This window comes from Nannobrachium achirus, assembly GCF_963921795.1.
Source record: "Nannobrachium achirus genome assembly, chromosome: 14".
In the NCBI taxonomy this organism is placed as follows: Eukaryota; Metazoa; Chordata; class Actinopteri; order Myctophiformes; family Myctophidae; genus Nannobrachium; species Nannobrachium achirus.
Genome location: NC_137821.1, coordinates 18006442 through 18032305, shown reverse-complemented (window position 1 = coordinate 18032305; position 25864 = coordinate 18006442). Strand labels below are relative to the sequence as shown.

Genomic DNA, 25864 nt, shown 5'->3' with positions numbered 1-25864 from the left:
GATGCATTCATCTATTTTGTCAGGCTGTGACTGTCGCTGTGACCAGAGAAGTAATTTTTAGTTTCAGCCGATGGATGGAATGTTGAGTCAGTTGGGTCATAAACTGTTATCATGCCACATCTCCACAAGGTGGCAGTTGAGTCCTTGCAACGTGGAACCCCAAGACTCATGTGCGGTTACTTCTGTGTCACAGCTAGGCTACAGATGTAAACTTTTAGTTTTTATCTTTGGGAGCCTAGGGCACGTACACAAGTTGGTTGTGAGGGGCCTTCAAATGGCCGGCCTCTCCAAAAGGAGGGCCAAACAGTTAGCAAGGTACTGCTCTGTATCAGCTATTATAGGAAGCCGCTCGATTTGGAGGAGGCGTTGTTTCCTTTATCCATGATTGTTGTCTGCTATGTTCGACTTGTATTGTATGTAACAACGTTCTGCCCTACATGCACTTTGTAACGGTCTGTTTTCCTATTTATCTAAATGCACTGATATTGTTTATGTCCTTTGTACATTCGTGTACTTCTACTTATGTGGGCATAAATAAACATTTCAAATGTGTGTGTGTGTGTGTGTGTGTGTGTGTGTGTGTGTGTGGGTTGTTCGATATGGCCAAAAAATAAAATCTCGATTATTTTCTCTGAAATCCCGATTTTCGATTTCGATTTCGATTTTTTGTTAAAAGAATAATACATTGTTTCAACTATTTTGTTTTCATTTAAAAAATGCAAGGAAATGATTTTTTTTTTCATTATTGTTTCATTTTTTGATTTTTTTTATATAGCCAAATAGCAAAATGCAATAAAACAATAAGGGTATTAATAATAATAACTTTAGTTGTGCAACAATCACATACAACTTAGCGTCCTTAGTGTTTCATTATCAATAGTGAGTGACAAAACAGCCAAAACAAGCCAGCTCTTGGAGGCTGGTGAGGCATTTTGGTAGGCATTTCGCCTACCAAAATGTAATTCCTGGCTACGCCCCTGCCCTGCACCACTCATGCACGGAGATGTTGACTGATTGTAAATGGAGGCGAAGCGCTTCGCTTCCCGACGCAAAATTAACACAGTGACGGACAGTAGGAGTAGACTACAGTCAGTAGGTGGGTAACACAGAATTAATAAGCTTCTTTCAAACTACAACAAGTAGAGTAAGTTTACCAGCTCAGCAGCGTTTTGTTCTGTTTGCTGCTTGAACCATCGCGAGTGAGCGCAGTGAGGTGGTGAACTCTGCTCAGTCTGACGTGCGCTAAACGCGCATCAAAGAAATTACACATCAGATAGAAAGTAGTATTAATTTGGTGTCGGACCTTGTCGTCCTGCTTTAGGAGGACGGGGCTGTGTACTTTTTGCGCGTGCAAGGCTCCAATGAGTAAGAATTTCCCTAATTAAAGTGAAAATCGATTTTACGATTTCCATTTTTTTAAATCTTCCAAAGGAAAAAAACCGGGTTACGATTAAAAATCGATTAATCGAACAACCCTAAAGGTGGCAGTTGAGTCCTTGCAACGTGGAACCCCAAGACTCATGTGCGGTTACTTCTGTGTGTGTGTGTGTGTGTGTGTGTGTGTGTGTGTGTGTGTGTGCGTGTGCGTGCGCGTGCGCGTGCGCGTGCGCGTGTGCGCGTGTGTGTGCGTGCGTGTGTGTGTGTGTGTGTGTGTGTGTGTGTGTGAGAGAGAGAGAGACAGACAGACAGACAGATAGACAGATAGACAGACAGACAGACATTTTTGGGGTATATTTCTGCCTATTGATATAGTCACAGTGGAGAGAGACAGAAAGCAGGGAGAGACATGCAGAAAAGGTCATAGGGCTCGGGAATCGAACCTGCGACTCGCTGTCAAGCTGCAATAAATCATGTGTGCGCATTAACCGCTAGGCCTGCAGCGTCCCAAAAAAATAGAAAATCATAAACAACCTCAATTGTCTTAGTAAGGTGTTGGTAAATGGTAAGTGGTGCATTTATAGGCTGTAGCTCCTTTATCCATGGTGCTTTACAGAGATTGTGCATTACATTCACCCATTCACACACACACACACACACACACACATATACGCCGATGGCAGAGGAAACCATGCAAGGCACCAAACCTGCTCACCGGGAGCAACTAGGGGTTCAGACTGAGTGTTGCTCAAGGACTCTTCGACGCTAACTCTGGGGGAGCCCGAGATCGAACTGGGAACCTTTTGGGAACCCTCCAAGTTCTAATGACGGTTTCTCTACCCCTGAGGCACTGCTGCCACGAACATATCATGAACCTATCCTATCCTAACCCTCCAAAATGATTCCCCTAGTTAAAAATAGGTATTCATCTTTTATTGTAACTCGTTGCACGACTAGGGAGAATAAACTAATTGGTTCGATTATTTGGGGAACAAAAACAATGTGACACCAACCAGCACCACACTGTTTTCATTTTCCCCCCTTTTTCTAAACTGGATCACGTGGTTAGTTTTAGAACAAATACCAGGCTTTCGTCTGAGGTGGCAAGTCTGGTGACGCGAGGTAGGTCAGACTTATTTCTAAAGGCTTGTTTTCATCCCAGGGTATCTTCTTAATTGGGGTCCCCCAGGGGTCTGCATTTGCCTCTGTCCTTTTTCACTCTATCTCATGTCTCCACACAAGCTCTCCTATCAGGCTGATGACTCAACAGTTTTTTTCCCCCTTTCCCTCCCTCTGCCACAGGTTGAAGAGCATACAGCAGGGTTCCCCAATTAGTTTTCCCCAAGGGCCGAATTATGTCTAGGGTACCAAGCCGAGGGCCACAACATTGCAGGGGGGCGACGGCGGCGTTTCTGCTACTCCAGCGACAGTTCAGATATCGTCGTTGTCGGGTGAAAATCTTGTATGTCCAAAACCGTTCGTTTTGAATTAATAATTTTAAAAATGATTTAAACTAGTGAAAACAGCCGATCTACAAGCACACAACGCCTCGCGGTGCAAGGCGTTGTGTGCTTGTAGATCGGCTGTTTTCACTACTTTTGTGCGACGGCCTTGTATGATTTGCGAAAGAACGTACAAATTTGGAGATACCAGATTTCCATCCGACAACGACGATATACTAGTGTTGTTGCTGCTCTTATACCACCATTATTACTGGGGTTGGTGTGGGCCAGACAGTAGCCCCCCGTGGGCCGCAAATGGCCCGCGGGCCGCCTATTGGGGAACCCTAGCATACAGTATATCACTGCATGGCTCGCTGACATGACATCTCACAGTGGATGATACCGCTGCAAGTTCAACACAGACCGGGTAAGTCCTGCCCCCTGCAGCAAGATCTTATATTTCCATCAACTCCCTGATGGCTACTGTTAAGAACTGCCAAGAACCTGGGTGTGGTTCTAGATACTCAGCTGTCCTTCAAGGGCAAGGCACACATTGCAGCGGCCACTCAATCCACTCAATCAACTGTAAACCTATAGGTTTACACTTTACAACCAACCATTAAGATCAAACCCTCCCTATCCAAGGAGCCTGTCCAACTCTTTATCCAGGCCTGAGTCATCTCTTAGGCTTGACCAATGCAATTCCCTCCTTATTGACCCCCTGGCATGCTCACCGAAACCACTCCAAATGACCCAGAATGCAGTAGCATACCTGGGGCACGACCTGGAGGTGTGGCCAATGCTGTTTCATTACTTTGAGTGGCCAAACAGCATTGGACACACCTCCGGGTAAGTTAAGTCATAAGACCTGGTACTTAAGTCAACTTAGGGCCACTGGTCAAAACCGACCACTTTCATGAGGAGGAGCTATCAACGGTATTTATTTCTGAAGTATATCTCCCTACATTTTCCACATCTACACCTTTTGCATTCCCTTCAGTGGCTTCTGGTTACTGCCCGTACCCATTACATAACACTGTAGTGATGGATACAAAGCAGCATGCCATGATCTAACCCCACAACCTTTGTGGCTGTTCCATTGTTCCAGGGGATTGGCATATCAATGGTTGAGATTCCAATTCAGTACCAATAAAACGGGACAGGAGAGGGAGAGAGTAAGAAGTAGGTAGAGAGAGTGAGAGAGAGAGAGAGAGAGAGAAAGAGAGAGAGGAGGAAATCTCTCCTCAATGTCAATGTCAATAATGAGCCATGAATCTTCTTGGTCCTGGCAATGACGCAAGCATTTGGAACACTGACATTATGAAGGCAGACAGCTGACTTTTTGTCAGTGCCAGAGAACAGTAGAAGAACAATGCAGAACATTTCGGCATGGAACCCTGAGAGAGAGAGAGAGAGAGAGAGAGACAGAGAGAGAGAGAGAGAGAGAGAGAGAGAGAGAGAGAGAGAGAGAGAGCATGGAACAGTTCTGTCAGTAGCCTGAATGTTGAAAATTGTTGTACCAGATGTACTGTAGCAACATGCAAAATGTCCTGCAAGTGTGCACAGGATCGAGCCTGCAAGTGTGCCTATAATCTAAAGTACAAATCAGCAAAGTTACTGCCATACCTCTACTTTTTTCCTCTACACCAAACCTCTTTGAAAGTAGCCAGCCCAGTAAGCTCACAGCTTGTGAACTTGCACATCTGCCATATTCACAGAATGTTCGCCACAGAATAGTATATAGGGCTGAAGGAGTGGTTATTGTTTGTTTTGTAATAATAATCAAAATCTACAAAATAACAAGTAGGCTTAACTAACGTTTTCATTTACTTGTAGTTAGTGGTGTAAAGTAACTAAGTACATTTACTTAAGTAATATACTATAAAGTACACTTTTGTTGTATTTTGTATTTCCAATTTCCAATACTTTTACTTCTACTCCACTATCTTGGATCCAAATATTGTACTTTTACTCCACTACAGTTATTTGAAAACTTTAGTTACTAGTTACTTTGTAGACATAAATTATAATATTATAAAACATACATGAACCACTTTAGCCCTATTTCATATCTAGGCTTTTTGAAAATAGCCGATCTACAAGCTCACAACGCGTCGCTTGTAGATATGCTATTTTCAAACATTTTGTAATTTTACTTTTGGTACTTTAAGTACATTTTGGTGCCAATACTTTCATACTTTTATTCAAGTACATTTTGAATTATGGACATTTACTTGTAACAGAGTACATCTACAGTGCAGTATTGATACTTTTACTTAAGTACAAAATACAGTACAAAACCTTTTTCCACCTCTGCTTGTAGTAAAAGTACAATATTTGCCTTTGAAATGTAGTGGAGTAGAAGAAGAAGAAGGGTTAGGGTTAGGGTTGAAAATACTCAAGTAAAGTACAAATACCTCAAAATTGTAGTTAAGTACAGTACTTGAGTAAATGTACTTAGTTACTTTACACCACTGGGCTGGTAGGCTGCACAACCTGCCCAATACCGGCTACCTACTTTGAGATTCTCGCTGGGTTTTGGTTTTGTCGTTCAAGAAAACCTGTCAACAACAAACACACACACACTCGCCAACACAAACGCCACCGGGTCTCTCAGAACCAGAAGAAGGCCAGACGGTCACTGTGACCCTGACCAGGGTTCAGGGTCACAGAGACGATGAAGGGAGGAATTGGCTGGTTTCCCGGGAGATGCACTGTCTGTAACCTTGCACTCAGACTCATTAACTAACCACGGCCTACATCTATTTTGAGCCTTTTGGAAATTGTTCAAACACTCAGTTGCAAAAGTACCTGGGATTAAGTAACAACTATAAACTAATAGCATATCGAGGACATCATGTAAACACAGTGGGCTTATCTATGTCATATCTTGGTATTGAATCCACAAAAAGATGCACAAAAGATGAGTGCAATAATTATTAGCATACTGTGAGGCCATTAAACATAATTATAACATATAAGCACACCACTGCAGCCTGCAGTTAAGGCATGCATTACAACTGTAAACTGCCCTACTGGGCCTGTTTTGCCTGTTGGCAAGAGGCCATTGCCAGATTGATTGATTGACTGATTGAATACTGTATTAGAAGTTTGCATTGGAAAAGCACAGCACAGGACAGTACAGTTCAGATACAAGGTCTACTAAGGGTAACAGGAAAACTCGACCTAAAACAAACTCGACCTCATTTGCACGACCGCGCGTTTCCCAACTGGTCTGTGGCCTTAAGCTAGATGCAGAATAGACCAAAATCAAATCTTTGCTTCTGGGAGTCCCTGGAACAAAATATTTGGCGTTGGGGGTCCGTGGCAAAATACATATCATTCTGGGGATCCTTGACATGACAAAGTTTGAGAAACACTGATAGCAACATACGTTTTTTTCCAGAAAACTGATTTAGAAACTGATTTAGAAGACATTTGTAGAATGTGCCTATCATGTGTTTTTGGCCACGGACCCCCATCTCAAAATATTTTGTTACACGGATGGACCCCTATCGCAAAATATTTTGTTCCAGGGACCCCCAGAAGCAAAGATTAGATTTTGTTCTATTCTGCATCTAGCTTAAGGCCACAGACTCGTTGGGAAACGCGGTCGCACAAATGAGGTGGAGTTTGTTTTAGGTTGAGTTTTTCTGCATTCCTACTAAGGATAGACATCAAGAAAGCACTATGGCTTGTTTACATTGGGGTCCTTTTGCATTCAATTCATAGTGGAGACAGCGGAGATTTCACAGAGAGCCAATGATATAGGACTTTGGCCCACTTTTCTTGCCAGCTGGATATCAGATATAGAGATCAGAACGTTCCTCGCAGAGAGGGTCCCACATCTGTTGGTCTGTGATCAGATAAACAAACAGAGTAGTGGTCCTTTAATAGCACTCCATTCACACACATGTGCTACAAATAGCATAGCACAAGATGTTTCCCAAAGTTTAAGAGGAGAACATTTGTGGGCATGCGCAGGCTGTTTACCTGATCGCAAAGGCCGGCTGTCCCAGAGTTTACCATCTCTGCTTCTCTGAAATGAATGTCATGTGAGCGTTTCATCAGGATTGAGTGTCCACATTTTGCGTCACATCTACTTTTGAGTGTCAAAGAAGGTTTTACCCAGCTGCTCTGTTTATAATTCTTCATTCACACAGCAACAAATAGCACAGCAACAACCCATAGATACAAGGCTGTTTAAAGGCTGTATCTTGCTATTCATATAATATGTGATTGTATTTTGAGTGTTTAAGAAGATTCTACCCAGCGGATCTGTTTATAATTCTTCATTCACACAGCTACAAATAGCACAGCAACAACCCATAGATACAAGGCTGTTTATTTTTTTTTTCTTATAATTTTTATCCCACAATTTTGTAACCCATTTTTTTCACCCAGTGCTAATTGCCTATGTAATCCTGGGGTCTGCTCTCCCTCTGCCGCGACTGGGGAGACAACGGACTGACCTCATGCTTCCTTCTATGCATGAGGAGTCCAAGTTGCTTCTTTTCACCTGACAGTGGAGATTTCCCTGGTTTGGACGTAGCGCGTGGAAGGAACACGTTATTCCAACCAGTTCCTTTCCCCTCCATCAGGCGCCCTGATACAAGGCTGTTTAAAGGCTGTATCATTCTATTCATATAACTAGCCCTTACCCGTTCAAAGATATGAGCTCCAAAATGATGTGCAGTGTGTGGGTTATGGGATGTGCACTGTGCACACAGTATATGAGGGATGGAAAGTAACTTTAACTGGTGCTTGCATGATGTAGGAGCATCAATGTAAGAAACCCGTTTCGTTTAATGGCTACAGAGATACTGCCCCCCCCCCCAGCCCGCCCGCCCACCCGCCTGCACACACACCCGCCTGCCTGCACACACACACACACACACACACACACACACACACACACAGAGCTGGTTAAACATTTTGCCTCATGCTAGATGCAGAATAGATGTGCCTCATGCTAGATGCAGAATAGATAGTAGATACACCATAAAAATGCTAATATACAGTATATGATTTGTGAAAGTGACAAACGGGCTTCACAGTTATGTCAGGTGTGTTCATATGCTAATGGTGATGCGATTTCAGATCAATTGCTCCAGCCACCGAGGAGAAACGCTGTTACAGACAGACACTCACTCACTCACTCACTCACTCACTCACTCAGACATTCGCAAAATTATAGTATAGACTAGCCCTTACCCGTTCAAAGATATGAGCTCCAAAATGATGTGCAGTGTGTGGGTTATGGGATGTGCACTGTGCACACAGTATATGAGGGATGGAAAGTAACTTTAACTGGTGCTTGCATGATGTAGGAGCATCAATGTAAGAAACCCGTTTCGTTTAATGGCTACAGAGATACTGTCCCCCCCCCCCCCCCCCCCAGCCCGCCCGCCCACCCGCCTGCACACACACCCGCCTGCCTGCACACACACACACACACACACACACACACACACACACACACACACACACACACACACACACACACACACACACACACACACACACACACACACACAGAGCTGGTTAAACAGTTTGCCTCATGCTAGATGCAGAATAGATGTGCCTCATGCTAGATGAAGAATAGATAGTAGATACACCATAAAAATGCTAATATACAGCATACGATTTGTGAAAGTGACAAACGGCCTTCACAGTTATGTCAGGTGTGTTCATATGCTGATGGTGATGCGATTTCAGATCAATTGCTCCAGCCACCGAGGAGAAACGCTGTTACAGACAGACACTCACTCACTCACTCACTCACTCACTCAGACATTCGCAAAATTATAGTATAGATATGTGATTGTATTTTGAGTGTTTAAGAAGATTCTACCCAGCGGATCTGTTTATATTTCTTCATTCACACAGCTACAAATAGCACAGCAACAACCCATAGATACAAGGCTGTTTAAAGGCTGTATCATGCTATTCATATAATATGTGATTGTATTTTGAGTGTTTAAGAAGATTCTACCCAGCGGATCTGTTTATATTTCTTCATTCACACAGCTACAAATAGCACAGCAACAACCCATAGATACAAGGCTGTTTAAAGGCTGTATCATGCTATTCATATAATATGTGATTGTATTTTGAGTGTTTAAGAAGATTCTACCCAGCGGATCTGTTTATATTTCTTCATTCACACAGCTACAAATAGCACAGCAACAACCCATAGATACAAGGCTGTTTAAAGGCTGTATCATGCTATTCATATAATTAAGTGATTGTATTTTGGTTTTGCCAAGCAACAGTTTGAATGCTATCAGAACTGATGGGCCAGACTTTTGTCTTCATGGCATGGCAGCTGAAGAGAAAAGATTTGCCCAACAATGGCCATGAAAATGAAACACCATTTATCTTCTCAGGTGAAAAGAAATCCAAAGATCAAACATGGGAAATCTGCACTCTTGAATAAATATCTAGCTGGATTTACAGTATAGCCTAGGCCTATTATGTGTTTTAAATAGAGTCAAACTCAAAATAAATCAATCATTTTCTTTGAGTTTTACAATCTGCACTTTCTCAGTTTCTTTATTTGAAAGGCCAGTACCCCAGATAAGCCTACTAATTAACATCTTATCACTGGTGGAAAGTAACTAAGTACATTTACTCAAATACTGTACTAATAAGTCAAATTGTGCATGTGGTACTTTGACTTTACTTGAGTATTTCAGTTTTTTTTTATACTTAACTACTGTACATCTCTGAGGCAAATGTCGTACTTTTTAATCCACTACAATACTTTTTCCTCCATCAATGCATATTATTTACCCAGCGTCTCTGGCTAGTGGCTAAAGTAATATCTGTTCAGAATGTCCTGTTGCTCCATGGTCACATGCGATGTTGATTCAAAACAGTCATAAACAGATCAGCAGCAGCTCTATGTATTTAGATGTCTGGGTGGTCATATCATATCTGTTAACTAAGCAGATAGGTGACCTTTAGGCTTTAGGTGCACCTTGCTAGGAGTTTACACAGCGAAAGAGTGTAAAAGGAAAAAGTGGGTCAATGTGGGTCAATATTTACATTCTCATTCTGAAAGCCTAAATATTAATTCAGTGAGTCTCACGGACACACTGAGGATTTGAGTGTTACAATATGATTGACTGGGCTCTATACCATCTTAAAACACTATGGAATCAGCAGTCTACTACTTTGCGTGATTGCATTGAACATTTGATATCTTCTAGCCAATGGCAAACACCTCTTGCAGAATCCTCTAATGACTTGTTTCATCCAATCTCATATTATTACCCACCAGGCAATGACACTAAGGCTTGCCCACCTGCCCCCGGCAGGTAAATAAAACCTTCGGGCAGGCAGGTGAAGTTTGCTTTCAGGTTGCCCGACCGGGCAAGTGCTCATTTGAGAGGGTACGCAACAGTCTATAAACACAACACCAGATATCTGTCTAAACACCTGAATGTGGCCAGAGCACTCTGTCTTCTTGTCTGTGGAATGTAAAATAAGAGCACTGTTAACCTATAATGTGCTGTTTTTACTGTTGCTACACTTAAAAATATAAAATAAGTGTGAAACCATAGACATATTCAATCATAGCTATGTAGGTATTTGGATTTGGACGTATTGAGGTATGATCACACAGCCCCAGAAAGTAAAGAAACTAGAGAAATTGCAATTTGGGAAATTGCGAGTGTGGTTGCCTAAAAGGTTACCCTACTCTTACATCACTATATATGGTATTTCCCATTCAAAGTCAATTGGAAAGGTCAGTTACCTAAGAGTTACCTTACTATATATGGTGTTTCCCATTCAAAGTCAATGGGAAAGGTCAGATACCTAAAAGTTACTCACTATATATGGTGTTTCCCATTCAAAGTCAATGGGAAAGGTCAGATACCTAAAAGTTACCTTACTATATATGGTGTTTCCCATTCAAAGTCAATGGGAAAGGTCAGCTACCTAAAAGTTACCTTACTATATATGGTGTTTCCCATTCAAAGTCAATGGGAAAGGTCAGATACCTAAAAGTTACTCACTATATATGGAGTTTCCCTTTCAAGTCAATGAGACTAAGAGTTGTAAAAACTGCAGAATTCCCCAGAGTAATAATGTGGTTGCCCTGGCAACCACACTAATAAGTGTTAAATTGAGCGGTAATTACAATCTTACCTATCATGTTATAATGGGCTATTTACTTTTCGGGCAAGTGTGCATGACCTTTGGGCATGTAGAACATGACCTGTACTTGCCCGACGGGCAAGTGCCTCTGAGGCCTTAGTGTCAACCCCTGCCCACTGTGTTAGTACGTCGTCAGTCATTTCTCTGGGGGCCAGTGCTGCTTCACCGTGCAAAATGCCCTGAAATAATCTGCAAATGCAAAACTCTCAGCGGACAATTCAGGGAATAATTATCGTTACATTAAGCATTCCTTCAGCTGCAATCAGTCTTCATGGACAAACATTATGGGCAGTGGAATAATTGCAGGTGTTTGTGCAGCTCACTTCATTTCACTTTCTCCACCAGTTCATCGATACTCGAGAGTGTCCATTAAATAATGAATATGAAAGAGAATACATTTGTAGTTTGTTAATGACTATTGTCCTAATTAAACACTATGGTTATTCCAATGGAACTATTTACTAAAAATAAGATCCTAAACGAAAGTACTGTAGTCTATTGGAAGTGTAAGGTAAATCATCGTCAAGCTCCTCTTTGCACAAAAAAGGGGGTTGGGAGGGTTTAGGATTCCAAAGGTATCCAGAAATATGATTGATGTTTACAGAGCTTATCTGAAAAGCTCCCCGTGGCATGCAAATAAACTGTAAACGGTATCTGGATCATTTAATATTCCCAGTGTGATGTACATGCAGATCAACAGACATAAGGCCTTAAGTTCATAAGCGGTTCAGGCTTCCAAGTAAAGGGGCTGTTTTGTGGAAGTCAAAAACATGGCATTTAGCCAAGTTCATCTCCCCCGGGACCAAACAAGCATATCCAGTGTCCAGGATGTGTGAGCAAAACGTAGTTGTCGGGTGGAAACCTTGTATGTCCAAAACCGTTTGTTTTGTATTTATACATTTAAGAATGATTTAAAATAGTGAAAATAGCCGATCTACAAGCACTGTGCTTGTAGATCTGCTATTTTCACTAGTCTTGTGCGACATGTCTTGTATGGTGAAGCAGGGCTTTACTTTACGAAAAAATGCACACATTTGAAACTTGGAGATACGAGGTTTCTGCCAGTGACGAAAACATAGTGTAGCTGGCATGCAGCTAGTCTGGTAAACATCTGGTTGTCACGTTGGCTATATGAACCCACGCATGGAAAAAAACGGGGGCGACTGACTAGGGAGAGGGAGGGAGGGGGACATCATCTGACTTGACTCGAGTATGGAGTTGGGGGTGGGGCTAAAGTACATTTACTTACTACAGTTTTGAGGTGTTTGTATACTTTACTTGAGTATTCCAATTCCAATATTTCCAATTTCCAATACTTTTACTTCTACTCCACTACATCTCGGACATTGTACTTTTACCAAACTACATTTATTGGAAAACTTTAGTTACTAGTTACTTTGAAGATATAAATTATAATATAAAACATACATGAACCACTTTTGCCCTATTTTATACCTATGGCTGTTTTAAAAAAGCCGATCTACGAGCTTGTAGATCTTCTATTTACAAAGATTTTGTACTTTTACTTTTGTACACAAGTACATTTTGAATTTTGGACTTTTACTTGTATTTCTATATATTGCAGTATTGATACTTTTACTTAAGTAAAACATTTTGAGTACTTGTATCACCACTGGGGAGGGGACATCATCTGACTTGACTCAAGCAGAGCCTTGTATTCAGAGAGTCGCGCCACTCCCATTGACTTCATGGTCTTCTACATACACATCTATTGGTGTAGTGACAAAGCACAAACCGGAAGTTTACAGAATGCATTGGAATCTATGAGGGGAAAGTGACATTTCGAGTTACATGAACCACATGACGGTGCGGTTTCTGACCCCACATTGGCATAACTCTCTATACGAGGCTCTGGACTCAAGTATGAAGTTGGGGGGTGGGGCTAACAGAAGCCACGCCTCCTCAGGGGCCTGTTCACACTGGGGTGCTGACCTTAGCTGTGATATGGCCTCCTTCATGAATCATGTTCACACTGAGGCTCATATTCACAGGCTGCAAGGAGAAGAGCCAAGCCAGTGTACGCCGTACGCCGGTACAGTTCAAATTCTTTTGGGTCATCAGTATAAAAGCCCTTCAGTACTTTTCCATGAGAGGCCAGCTTCATACACCATTAACCAGGGTCATATGCTGCTATACTGTGCTGTTTACTGAACATAATTACATACTTAATCTGTGTCATGTTGATTTAATCACTAGCGGCCTTGACAAGACATAGTGGTGTGCTGAAATGTAGCTTTTTGACGGAATCAATGTTACAAAAATCCTAATAATCTCACTGTGGACATAAATTGGATTAGCCACTAATATTAATGTACCATATGGTAGTCACATGAACGCTAAGAGCCCTTTTTCTTTTCTTTTTTCAGAAACATTGTACTGCTGGACAAGATACCCTCTTTTTTCACAAAGACAAATTATTTTGAAAGTAGAGAGAAATTATAATGTCATAGACCAATGTTCAGCCAAAGCACTAAAATACAAAAACATGCACAGAAAATACTAACATTCTGCTGTACTCGACAAAGCAAATGATGAGATAAACTACTCAAATAATGTGTCAATATGTAATTGAAATAATAGGCCTAAATGATATGTATTATTGAAATGTATTACTTAAATGAGCTGCCATCCTATCCAGGATTCAAACCTGTGTGTGAGATCAATTTATTTCTATTTCTCACTCGAGAGTCAATCCCAGGGGAGTTATTGCACTTATGAGCATTGGACAGTACTACGTGTTAATAACCTGACATCAGGTCTACATTTCTCAATGGAAGAGTAGGGAGAGAACACCTGCTCCAATCACTGCAGATGTGCTTGTAATATTGTATTAGCACTCTATCATACAGATTGGTTTAATAATGTTTTATTTATTGAAATATGGGTTTTGATTTCAGTTTAAAAAAAATAAAAAATACAGCACAATTACAATAAATTATAACCTTCATTCTTGTATTGCATCCAGATCATTAAGTGTCTTATTTGAATGAGAATTGGCTTTAAAGGGGGGTGTATTAAGTGATATAATTTAGTTGTTTGTTTTACAAGACAAAAAAATAGATATATTCCCATCGTAATCACTGATACAGAGTTTGTTCAGTAACGGAGGTCTGTCCCTTTAGTAAACCTTTTCAGATCGGGTTCCGGGATACCAATTTCATCCTATGGGGAGAGAGAACTCCCAGGATACGGCATAAGTGAAATTGGAAGTGACGAAACAAAGACATTTGCATGCAAATTTGGAATTGGAACACTATACATTTTAAGATAATTGATGATAAATGGGGTCTCTCTCCTGATCGGATGAAATTGGTGACCCATGCACCTGACAATAGGTCTAGAATTACTGAATGCTTTAACCAGTGAAAAATAGGAGATATACAAGCTATACGAGCTTGTAGATCTGCTATTTTTGAAAAAGTCATGAATATTTGTGCAAATCTTTGAATATATGTATTTTCAAAGCGAACGTTTGTAACTCAAATTTTGCTTCTGGGTGGTCCCTGGAACTAAATATTTTGAGATGGGGGTCTGTGGCCAAATACATATCATTTTGGGGGTCCTTCAAATGAAAAGGTTTGAGAACCACTGACATAGTAGTCTCTCAAGAACAGACTAACTGAGCTCCATTTAAGTGAAAAGGACCTTTTCTTTGACGATGGCTAGCCAGATTGCTGACATAGAAACATAGGTTTTTCAAGAAATCTTAGAGGGATTCAAAAGACACTTATAGAATCATGTCAAAATTCTAATTTTCAAGATCTTTTCAAAAATAGCAGATCTACAAGCTCTGTGAGCTTGTATATAGATAGATAGATAGATACCTTTATTTTCCCAAGGGGAAAATTCAGTTGTCCAGTTGTAGCATAGCAGTATACAGTATTTACAAAGTTACAGAGAAGTAAGAAAAAAGATAGATAAGAGGGAAAAAAAGAGCAGTACAGTACCAATAAAGAGAAGGTGCATCAATAGAGGGGGCGAATAATATATAAGTATATATACATAAAGTGTCTTACAAAAGTGCTAGTGTTAGTGCAACAAGTATCTCACTGACATTGTTAAACAAAGCAGAATACTCAGAAACTACCAACACAACCTAATAGTGCAGTCAAGAATCAGTGCGAAAAAAACAAACAAAAAAATCTATATAATATATCTAAATAGTATATCTGCTATTTTTCAATAGTTAACGCATAAAATAATGATACACAATAATGTGTACCCGTTCTAAATGGGTTAAAGAGCTGGAGAGACCGGGAGACCCTTGTTACTGAACATACTCTATCAGAATGTAGAGCTTTAACCAACAAATAATGTGTTTTACCAAACAATATCACTTATACAGCACCTTTAATTATAATCCCTTTGGCCGGCAACATTGTTATACCATCATTCATTTTATAGTGAAGCCAGAATACCTCTGTGTGAATCGCCACAGCTGTTTTCAGTTTCATTCTACCAATGGGGTAAACCATGCAAATTTGTGTTGACCTATATAATTAGTGTACACACTGCACAGCACTGACTAGCGTGACAATGTGAGTGTGACACATGGTAAATGATCACCATGTACTTCAACAGTAAAGGTGCACTATGCCTTCACAATAGTAATCCTATTTTTACCACAAATCATGCACTTATTCTCATTAACCTAGTTTCTGCATGTTGGATATGCCCCACGTGACATCATTAACTTGGTTTTACGTTTTCTTGTGCATGAAAGACAGGACCGTAAAGTGTAATGTAACTTTTATAGTCCATAAGCATTTCAGGCCAGTATGCCATTCAACTTAATCCTTTAGCCTCTAACCGTGCAGTGTGAAAGACTGAAGAACAATCAGTCTAAAGTGCAAAACACCGCTTCTCTGAATGTCCCACACAAGTGACAAAAGCTTTAATTCATCAGGGATTCTCATTAGTATTGCACACAGCAGTGGAGCCCCTCAAATTCTCAATACCTCCATTAAACAGAGGGAGAGAAATGTCACACAAACTCTAGTAGGTCATTATTAGCACACTTCCAGAGTCTTACAGTCACGTGATGGCCCGCAACATAAACAACCACTGCACTTCTTGTGTGCTTGCTGCTCCTTAAATACACCTCTATATCAAGGGTCTTCAACAGGGGGTCCGGGACCCCTCGGGGGTCCTCCAAATCTTTGTCCATATTCTGATAACTTTAGCCAAAAATAGCCGATCTACAAGCTCACAACGCCTCGCAGCTTGTAGATCGGCTATTTTTGGCAAAGAGGTTTGGTGTAGAGGGTAAAAAGAGCAGACTAAGTACAGAGTGAAAGGTCAAGTTTATTTACGGTTCAAGTGGTTAAATATTATAGACTGTAAAAAAATATGGACGGTGGAAAGCCATTGGTTTCTAATTCTATGCTGCGCAAATGAAGCTTTTTGGGCCGTTGTATGGGTGCTGCCATCATTGTTTTAATGGTACCAAAGGAATGCTATTGGCTGCCAACGGTCACGCGCAACCGCAGGGATACATGGGACATTGTCTTGAGCTTGCCGAAGATAAAGCACACGAAGAAGAATCATCACAAGCCAATGATCACAAGCCCCTCTTACAGCATACCCTGCTATAACATCAAATATATAAATTGGACTATTATTTTCACAAAACGCAAATCAAGGTGATTGAAACAAGGCTTTAAACTTGTGACAGGAACCATAAAGTATTTATGTAAATGTTTATTAGGGTAAGAAAATCAAATGTAAAAGTTTGGGGGAAATGAATGGAATCCTATGGTGAACATGTTGCTTCTGGTGCCAGAACAACGCAACTAACGGCCAATTATAGGAACTTTCAGTTCCGTGTTTGCTTCATTTTAAATCGAGACAACTACACCCCTGTTAAATATCTAAAAACACAAATTGACATGAATCCAAAATACACTGATGATAGTGCTGTCAAACAATAAAACTATGGAATCTATTAAAGGGTTGTGGGACCCTGCTTCATCTCTCTCTCAACTAAGGGGTCCTTGGCCTGAAAACGTTGAAGATCCCTGCTCTATATGATATTTATGCAAGGAATAACTCTCTCCTCTGTACTGTACATGTTTACTGTAGGTCTCATGATGAGGCTCACAAGCCTAATACTGTCCTGTTTTGACCATGGGTTTAGTTATATATTGATAATCCATTACAAATTAAATTTGTTCTCTTTATATAGCTCAATGGAAAGTCAAAATGCAGCAATTGTTGCTAGGATCAATTCATGGTGTGGGGTAAAGTAACTAAGTACATTTACTCAAGCACTGTACTCGAGTACACTGAGGTATTTTTGACTTTAGTGGAACATTTCCAATTTTCAATACTTTGACTCCACTACATGTGTGTGCATCTCTGATGAAATTATTGTACTTTTACTCCACAAAAAACATCACTAGTTACTTTTTAGAATGTTATTACTAATCATACATTAACCACTTAAGGTCTATATATTTCAGCTATTTGAAAATAGACAATATTCAAGTTGTAAGCTTGTAGAGATATTTTCAAAAGGATTTCGTAAACAACCTCTTCCACTGTTCATGGATGAAACTAGTATTTTGCCATGAAAGTTAATGATGCAGCAGGTTCATGGTGGAAATTTTAGAAGTTTGTGATACCGCTCTTGGAACACTGTAGGATGTTTCAACATTGTCCTACTGAAAGCCATAATGAGAAGCATGAGTCATGTTTTTTCACAGACTTTTAAAAGCCTGCATTGTGCAGTTGTGGTTGACTGACAGCATGGTTATGCATGGCTCCAGAACACACAGGGTGATCATTTATGCCTGGCTCAATGATACAAAAACACAAATTTCACAACAAATTTCACAAACTCCAACATTTTATTGTCAAATAGACAAGGTATAATGCTTCCTTTAACAGGAATTTTAAATAGACCAACAAGTTTTCCATTGTTTAAACATTGCAACCTGTAAGGTATAATTCACAAAAATGAAAATCGCTCAATTTAATTCCTCAAATTTAAAAGCCGATAATTAACTATATAATTTTTGTATTACTGCACCAAGTTCAAAGTACAGAAACAAGTGTGCAATGTTTACATTTTGGTGAACTATCACTTTAACATCGTAGAAAGGCTTTGCAATGAAAGGGAACGTATAAAAATAAAATAAACACTTAAAACAATCTACACCAAACTCCTTTACAGTTGTGATCCTGCCCGAGTGCAATAGAGAAAAACAATAAGGAACAGATCAATCAATCAAAACATTTCCAGATAGCAATTAGGGCTTCTTAGTAGTGCGAGATGGGTCACACACCTCGAGAGCAGCTCTTCATAAGACATCCATTCACACAACCAGACGCATCTCAAACCCTTCTCATACCTTTTGAACACAGCAACAACATACCGTACCAACCTACATACATAAGGCTCCCCAACACATGCCCCATCACTCTCCAATTCAAGCCTAGGAGTGTTTACTTTTGCTGAACACATTGGATTATCTGGAAACGCATAAATGCATCATAAAAGTGCCTAGTGTGGAGTCTTTAACAAAACTGTACCAACAGTGACAGCTATAAAATGCTCATTTTACAAAAATGACCAACCAGTCTCATTTTATTTTGTTGTTGAAAACAAAACGTGTGCTTTAGAGAATAAACCAATCCCAGAATTAACTGCATCGTGTTGTGGCTGACATTAACCTGCTCATACGTTATAAAAGTGAATCAGAATACCATTGAGGAGACTGGATACAATAGTACTGTATTATAATAAAAAAAAAGAAAAGTAGAAAATCTTGACACCTCTGAAGTGTCATTTACATTCACAGTTGAAGTGCATTGAACCATAGAAACTCTTCCTACTCGGCGCGTTTAGCACTCCTCTACCACGGTACCAGCCGAGGCAGAGGAGTAGAGTTTTTTCTTGACGAGCCGGAAGCCCGGGCTGAGTTTGAGCACATGCTTGAAGCCTGGCGCGAAGCAGGTGCCCATGAAGAGGAACTCGCGGAGGCTGGGCCAGGCGCTGCCGTCCTGCTTGAACACCAGCGACAGCTCGAAGGTGGGCACGACGTTCGCGTCGTACACGATGCGTTCCAGCCGCTTGCAGCCCTTCTCGCACTCAAGGTTCACGTAGAGGATGCAGCCGCGCAGGCCGCACGGCTCACCGGAGGCCAGGCGCAGGACGTCGCGGGCTATCCTCCGGGTCAGCTTCTCCGGTACCAGCACGGAGGAGCAGTTCAGCGTGGTCTTCTTGGCGCGCGACAGGCAGTTCTCAAACATTTTGGCCAGCTGCTGACACGTCCGGTCTTCATTGAGGTCCACGTTCAAATGAGACTCGGCCAAGCAGTGATCCCAGAAATCCAGTTCTGTTCAAAAACACAAAAAAGTCAAGATCATTACTTTCTTTGTACATGACAACACACTAAACTTGAGTTCAGAGTGGACAACCATTCCCTCCCACACCGATAGGCAGATTATGAGACAATGCGCCCCTGGGTACAGGCTAGTACAATGGCTTGCAGTCAACAGCAAAATAACGTACACACACAATTAACTGCAAAAACTAATGAGTCATTTATGCTCCGTAGCCATCTACAAGCTCAATACCTTGTGCATACGACACATTGTGAGCTTGTAGATCAGCCATTTCTGACACAGGCTTACAATAACTTAAAATGGGATCATGATCATTTGTTTCTTGTGACAGCTTCCAAGAGAACGTTTAAAGCTATTCCTTCAGTTTTAGTAGGACATTTGGGGCTGTGTTATTGACATGAATGCCTAAGCCGCCCTTTGACAATAGATGTATATACATTTAATAATCAAGACAATTAAAACAAAGACTGGCTTAGGAGCCCCCACACAATCAGATACAACACGACAAGAAAATCATAAGACAACAAAAAAGCACAACACTTGAACGTTTAACACATTACAATAAAACACAACTGTCCTACACTAGACAACAAGAAGCATCAATTCAAGTTATTGAAAGCCAAACATAAATGATTGCATTAGGTAGGTTTGAACTATTATCAGTTTTGCAGCTCTGGGGCTGAAAAGATGACTTCATCCTTTGTTGACTGACTCCACCATCACTCCCTCCCTCCCTCCCTCCCTGTGTGCTGCAGCCATGCAGAGATGTGGGATAAACAACCAGTCACACTGGAAGTGTCCAGCAGCAGAGAAACACAAGCTGAATGCACACACATTACACACAACATCACCCACCTTTATCAATGTAGGCCGTGTCCTGGTGGTACCTCCGCTCGGACACATTGTCCGATATGCATTCGCTGTTTGCTTTGCTCTTTAATGTGCTCGTTGCAACCATGGTGAAAACAAAGTGTTGCTTTTTAAGTTGCTCGTCGTCGTTGTTGTTTTAGCTTCGTTTACCTGAAAAGTGACGCGAGAGTGACACAGCAGCCTTCAGTTAAAAACATTCATTCACAGCGGGTTTTTTTTAACGACTCAATATTGCTTTTGTCATGACTATGGTCAACTTTACTGATAGAAAATGTGCAAAAAAATGTTCGGTTTGTAGCGTTTTTGTTTCGCTCGAGCTCCGTTAAATTGATAATTACAGACAAAGACAGTTAAATTCACTTACCTTGATATGTTCTTTGTGACTTGGTCTTTAAAAAAATAATTGTGTGTGATTAAATTGTCTTTTTAAATAAGTTAACACATTGAAATAGTCGGACTGACAGACACTCACACCACTCCACTAACATTCACACTGCCTGCAGCGGCCGCTAGTCTGCCTGGCCAATATTTATACACTCTGTCCCGTCAGCTGACCTGCATGGTGCTGCTTTAACCAATCAGCGTCCGCTTCTCCACGCCAACACTTTTGTTACCAGAGACTTCTGGAATCTACCAAGCAACCGGCCATCACTCGTTTTGATTGGCTGTTGAGTGGCGTCTAACTGATATTGACCAATAAGCTGAAGTTGAAGGTAAATTTGTTGTAGGCTCCTTGTAAAAGGATAATTAGTATTTCCCCCTACCCACAGGTTATAAGTTACCTATGAACTTAATGTATTCGTTAAGAAGTAGGAGACAAGATGACAATCTGTATGAACTACAAAATGACCATGGAAAAAGTACCAATGCCACAGCTTTCCAGCATTGCTAATGAATGAAATCAATTTCAAATTCAAATAACCTAATCATGCACTTGAAATGGCACTGGTTTGACAAGTGTATTGTTACTGTACTTATATTATCCTTTTCTACAAATGAACTGTAGGTCAAAACATTCTGAGAATGGGTATAGGCTAAAGGACCATTCCCACTGGGCCAGATAACAAATAAAAAAAATCTCTTTCTCCAGATATTTTTCCATTCAAAGTGGATGGTAGATACAGATAAAAATAAAATCTGCCACAGATAAAAGAAAGATTTTTTTTTTAATCTGTATCTACCATCCACTTTGAATGGAAAAATATCTGGAGAAAGAGATTTTTTTTTATCTGTTATGTGGCCCAGTGGGAATGGGCCTTAATCCTGAAACTTTCCCAAAGGAAAGCTTTGGCAATGAGAATCTCATTCCCAAAGCTTTCCTTAAATTTCAGTATTGGGAATGGGTAGGCTAAATCTGTGGTTCCCAAACATTTTAGCCCAAGACCAAAGATAAATTAGACGTTTGCCCGGAACTGAAACCAGTGAAAATAGCAGATCTACAAGCTCACAATCTGTCTCTTCGCACAGCATTGTGAGCTTGTAGGTCTACTATTTCACTACTTTTTATACTTAAAAAAAAAGTATTTGTAAATTATTCAATATTTTACATTTTATTTATTTACAGTTCATTTGTAGAAAAGGATAATATAAATTAGTTGTTGTTCATTTGTAGAAAAGGATAATATAATTTAGTTGTTGTTGCTGCAGCAGCAGAATTGTCAGGATCACTTCGAGTTATAACCGGTGGCCTTATCCATGTTTATATGGGCTTCTTAGCATTAAAATGTTTAATAACATCAATCACTGAGGCTGTCATCTTGATGGATATCAGTGGCCTAAGACCGTGTATGCATGCATGCATACATTAACAGTACACATACACGTGCAGTACATGGCAGATGTTAAGCTCCACAAAAGGTACCCATAATCATTCACTCTTGTCATAACTTGACACACTCTCTGTCCCTCAGGCCCGCCCTCCCCATTACCCTGTTGGCTGATGATGGTAATGGAAACCAAACCAGTTGACTTGTGAGCGTGCTTTCTCTAGGTCACATGTGCACAACCAGATATCCCCTAAGAAGAAGAGTCACACGATTCAGGCAGCGATGCCTGCCTCTGCTGATGCAAGCAAAAGTGCAGGTTACAAAGCTGAGCAGGGGTAAACAACAACATTTTGTTCAAATTGCAAACAACAGAAATCCGGGGCGTCAATTGGGTATGGCAGGGGTATGCAGTTGCCATACCCTGGGTCCAGGGGGGGAAATAAAAGTTACGTTTAAATATAAATCTATGAATGTCTATCTGTTCTGGTTATTATGTTGTTAAATTACAGTAAAATAACTACAAATGCAAAATGTAACACAATGGTCACTTTAACAAGGTATTATAATTATATTCTCCACACTTGTATTCTCCCCATCTTGACAAAATGGTATATTCCCAGGTTCCGCAGGTCAGCTGCACAGGCGCAATGCATTATTGTTAATTGTGGTACGTTTACTAACATGCCAAAGTTTAGCTGCACTTGAACAACCATTCCAGGCTGCCATATCCAGCCCAAGAAACCGTAGAAACGGGTGGAAAAATAGTACTTCTTAAAATAAATGTATCATGCCTGTTGCTGAGGTATGGCAACATGACTGGTGTCTTGCACACGCACGAAGGCACGCGTGCAAGACACCAGTCATGTTGCCATACCATAGCTTTTTCTGAACTGACGCCACTGACAGAATGTAATGTATGTGCAGGAGAAGACTCCGTTTACTGTAGTACTATTTTAGGTCTCTAATGTGCATAGGCTACATGTGAAGAACCATTATGCTCAAAGTTTTTATTTTATTTTATTTGCTCATTCCAACACAGGCTTATTTGTTGGAATGAGACCGATGAGACCAACGTAATATCATAAAAATAAATAATTGTAATACAAATCAAGTAAAATGTTTTTTCCTGAAATTTCAAATGCACATATAAATGCAAAATGGAAATTGATGATCACAAACAGCCACTGCCAGAGTTTGACACATCTTTTCTACTTCTGCTGTTCTGTCCATAATTACTGTATGTTAAATCCAGAGACATCCAGTGTCTAGTGGGTCAGGGATTACACCAACGCCACAGAATCCAGCTTTGTCTTGCTTAGGGAATGGGATACAAGCCAGGTCATCACTGTAGCCTAACCTTAACACACATTTAATTTCAAACATCAGCAAATTACATAACCACTGTCAAGCATTCCTTTGGCCAGAGTATTAGTGAAAATGTCAATCTGCTCTACTGTCAGATAGTTGAAGGTGGCCATGATAATCGTGCAGAGAATTTTAGAGAGGCAGGGGCTGACATTTCTAAAGGGGCCTTTTGGTGGAAATATTGAAAACAGCAGAACTCCAAGCGCAAAAAGTGTAGCGCTGCGACGCATTGTGAGCTTGGAAGTCGGCCGTTTTCGGTGCTTGATACCACACTGAACTAAGCATAATTAAGTCAAAACAGGTTTCAGAATCCCAAATGGTTTCCAAGAATGGAATTTATGGAGGTTTTCTGTTCAACTAATGAATTTGCGAGAGTGAAATTTGAAGTTATTATTGTCTCCAGCAGCCGAAGGCTGAGGGAGAGTATGTTTTCCCCTCCGTCCGTGTGTCCGTCCGTCCGTCCGTCCGTGCGTGCGTCCGTCCGTCCGTCCGTCCGTCCGTGCGTGCGTGCGTGCGTGCGTCCTCGCAGTTTGTGAGCGCCAAATCTCAGTCGCCGTTGGCCCGGTCGCTGCCAAAGTGAGCACACACATTCCCTGGATGCCAATCTAGAACCTCTGCCCTAAATTTTTCAAATGGGCCTTTTCTAGCGCCAACTAGTGGCCGATGTTTGCTAAACACATTTCTGTGCACTATTCTTACAGATTTTGTCCAAAAATCCTACAAATCGGTAGGCAATATCTCGACAGTCATGTGATCGACACGGATCTGTTCGATTTTGCATATTCCATCCTGATTGGCTAAGATTGGCTTCCAAAGTTTGTGGGATTGAGCCGTTTTGAACAAAATGCCTCAAATCACAAACGCAAAGTGCAATTATCATGAAATCGCGCACACACGTTCCCACTAGGCCGAGGAAGAAATGCCACTTAATTTTTTTTTAATCAGCCTCATGGTGGCGCTACAACAGCCCGATTTGTGGTTTTACCTATAACTCCACCGATCAGTTTCAAACTTTGTAAGCGCACTCCCTAGAGGCTAAGGATAAACCTTTGCCCTGCATTTTTCACATCAGCCTTTTATAGCGCCACCTTTGGGCCGACTTATGTAAAACACATTTTTGGATATTACTCCTTGAGATTTTATCCAAAAATCATGCAAATCGGTACACAGTATCTCTATAGTCATGTGATCAAGTCCGATCCGTCTGATATTTCACATTCCATCCTGATTGGCTAATATTAGCTTCCAAAGTTTGCAGGATTGCTCCGTTTTTGAACAAAATGCCTCAAATCATCAACGCAGCTTGCGATTACCGTGACATTTGCCACACATATTCCCACTAGGTCAAGGAACAAATGCTACCTTTTTAACATTGTCCTGTTATAGCGCCACCAGCAGGTAGACTTTAGCAAAACACATTTTTGGAACACAATGCTTGAAATCATGCATGCAGCGTCCGATTGCCATGAAAGATCTAAGGTGAAGAACATATGCCACCCTTTTTACATATCCTATTATACAGTAGCACCACCAGGACGCACGGCCTGGTGGAGACCTGTGCTCGGAAGAGCACTGCTTCTAGTTATATTATGTTATGATATATGTTATTTAGATATTTATTGGGATTTGTTATTGTCCCAACTCCCTATACTGCTTTTATGTGTAGCTCTTTTCTCTGCTGTTTCTATTTGCAGATGCTCCATATACTTTAGTTCTAAACAATAACAATTTATTTTAGAGCCGAGGCTGATAATGCCCATTCAGTTTGTCTCTGAATGGTCTCATTCACTTCAAATGTTACCACAAGACTCACATGCTTGGATTAAGGACATGGTGAGTTGTTCGTCCCTAGTAACATAGCAAGTGGAATCCAAATAGGGAGAGTCAGATTAAGCCATAGATTTTAACTGGACCTGTCGAGTTTGTTAATACAAGCTTTTAAAATGGTGTGCAGTCCACATTCACTCATATCACCATGTTAAATAACACACAGGGTCCATGGACCCTTATGGGTCTGTAAATGGACCCTAACCCTAAACACTGAGTTAAATACAGTGTAGATTGGGGTCTAATGCATTTCAAACCGAGGGTCCCTGAAATGAAAAAGGCTGACAGTCACTGAATTAACATCATGAGCCTTGCAGTGTGCAGCACCGTCTACTGTCAACCTTCAATCCCAGCCCATGAGGTGAGTCGACCAAAGTCTGCTGCCAATGAAGTTGCTCCATCTGCCGACTCCTGTTTCTCTGTAGGAGGCAAAAAATAAAATTGCGGGGGCCTCACATTACTAATGCAGCACAGTTCAGTCTGACCCAGGGTTATCTCCCGTCAACTGACCAGCGCTACAAGCTGGCACCAATTACCTTTCAGCACAAGTGTTCCTCATATTGCATTCTCGCCCCTCCAGGCCTTCACCCAATGGAATTTAACAGGAGACTAAGCTTGCCTATTTTATCTATAGAGTTGCATTTCTCTAACAAAAGACTTGATTGCACAGTGCGACAGCTG

The 25864-nt window shown here is 40.9% G+C and overlaps 1 protein-coding gene across 1 annotated transcript; it reads right to left on the bottom strand.

Moving 5' to 3' along the window:
- Nucleotides 1-17850: 17850 nt before the first annotated feature.
- Nucleotides 17851-20717, bottom strand: LOC308298732 (DNA damage-inducible transcript 4-like protein). The gene is made up of 3 exons (XM_080742389.1): nt 20590-20717; nt 20211-20375; nt 17851-19345 (listed from the first exon to the last, which is right to left on the bottom strand). The coding sequence occupies exons 2-3, from the start codon at nt 20311-20313 to the stop codon at nt 18852-18854; spliced, it is 597 nt and encodes a 198-aa protein (XP_080598515.1). The 5' UTR covers nt 20314-20375; nt 20590-20717; the 3' UTR covers nt 17851-18851.
- Between the last annotated feature and the right edge of the window lie 5147 nt (nt 20718-25864).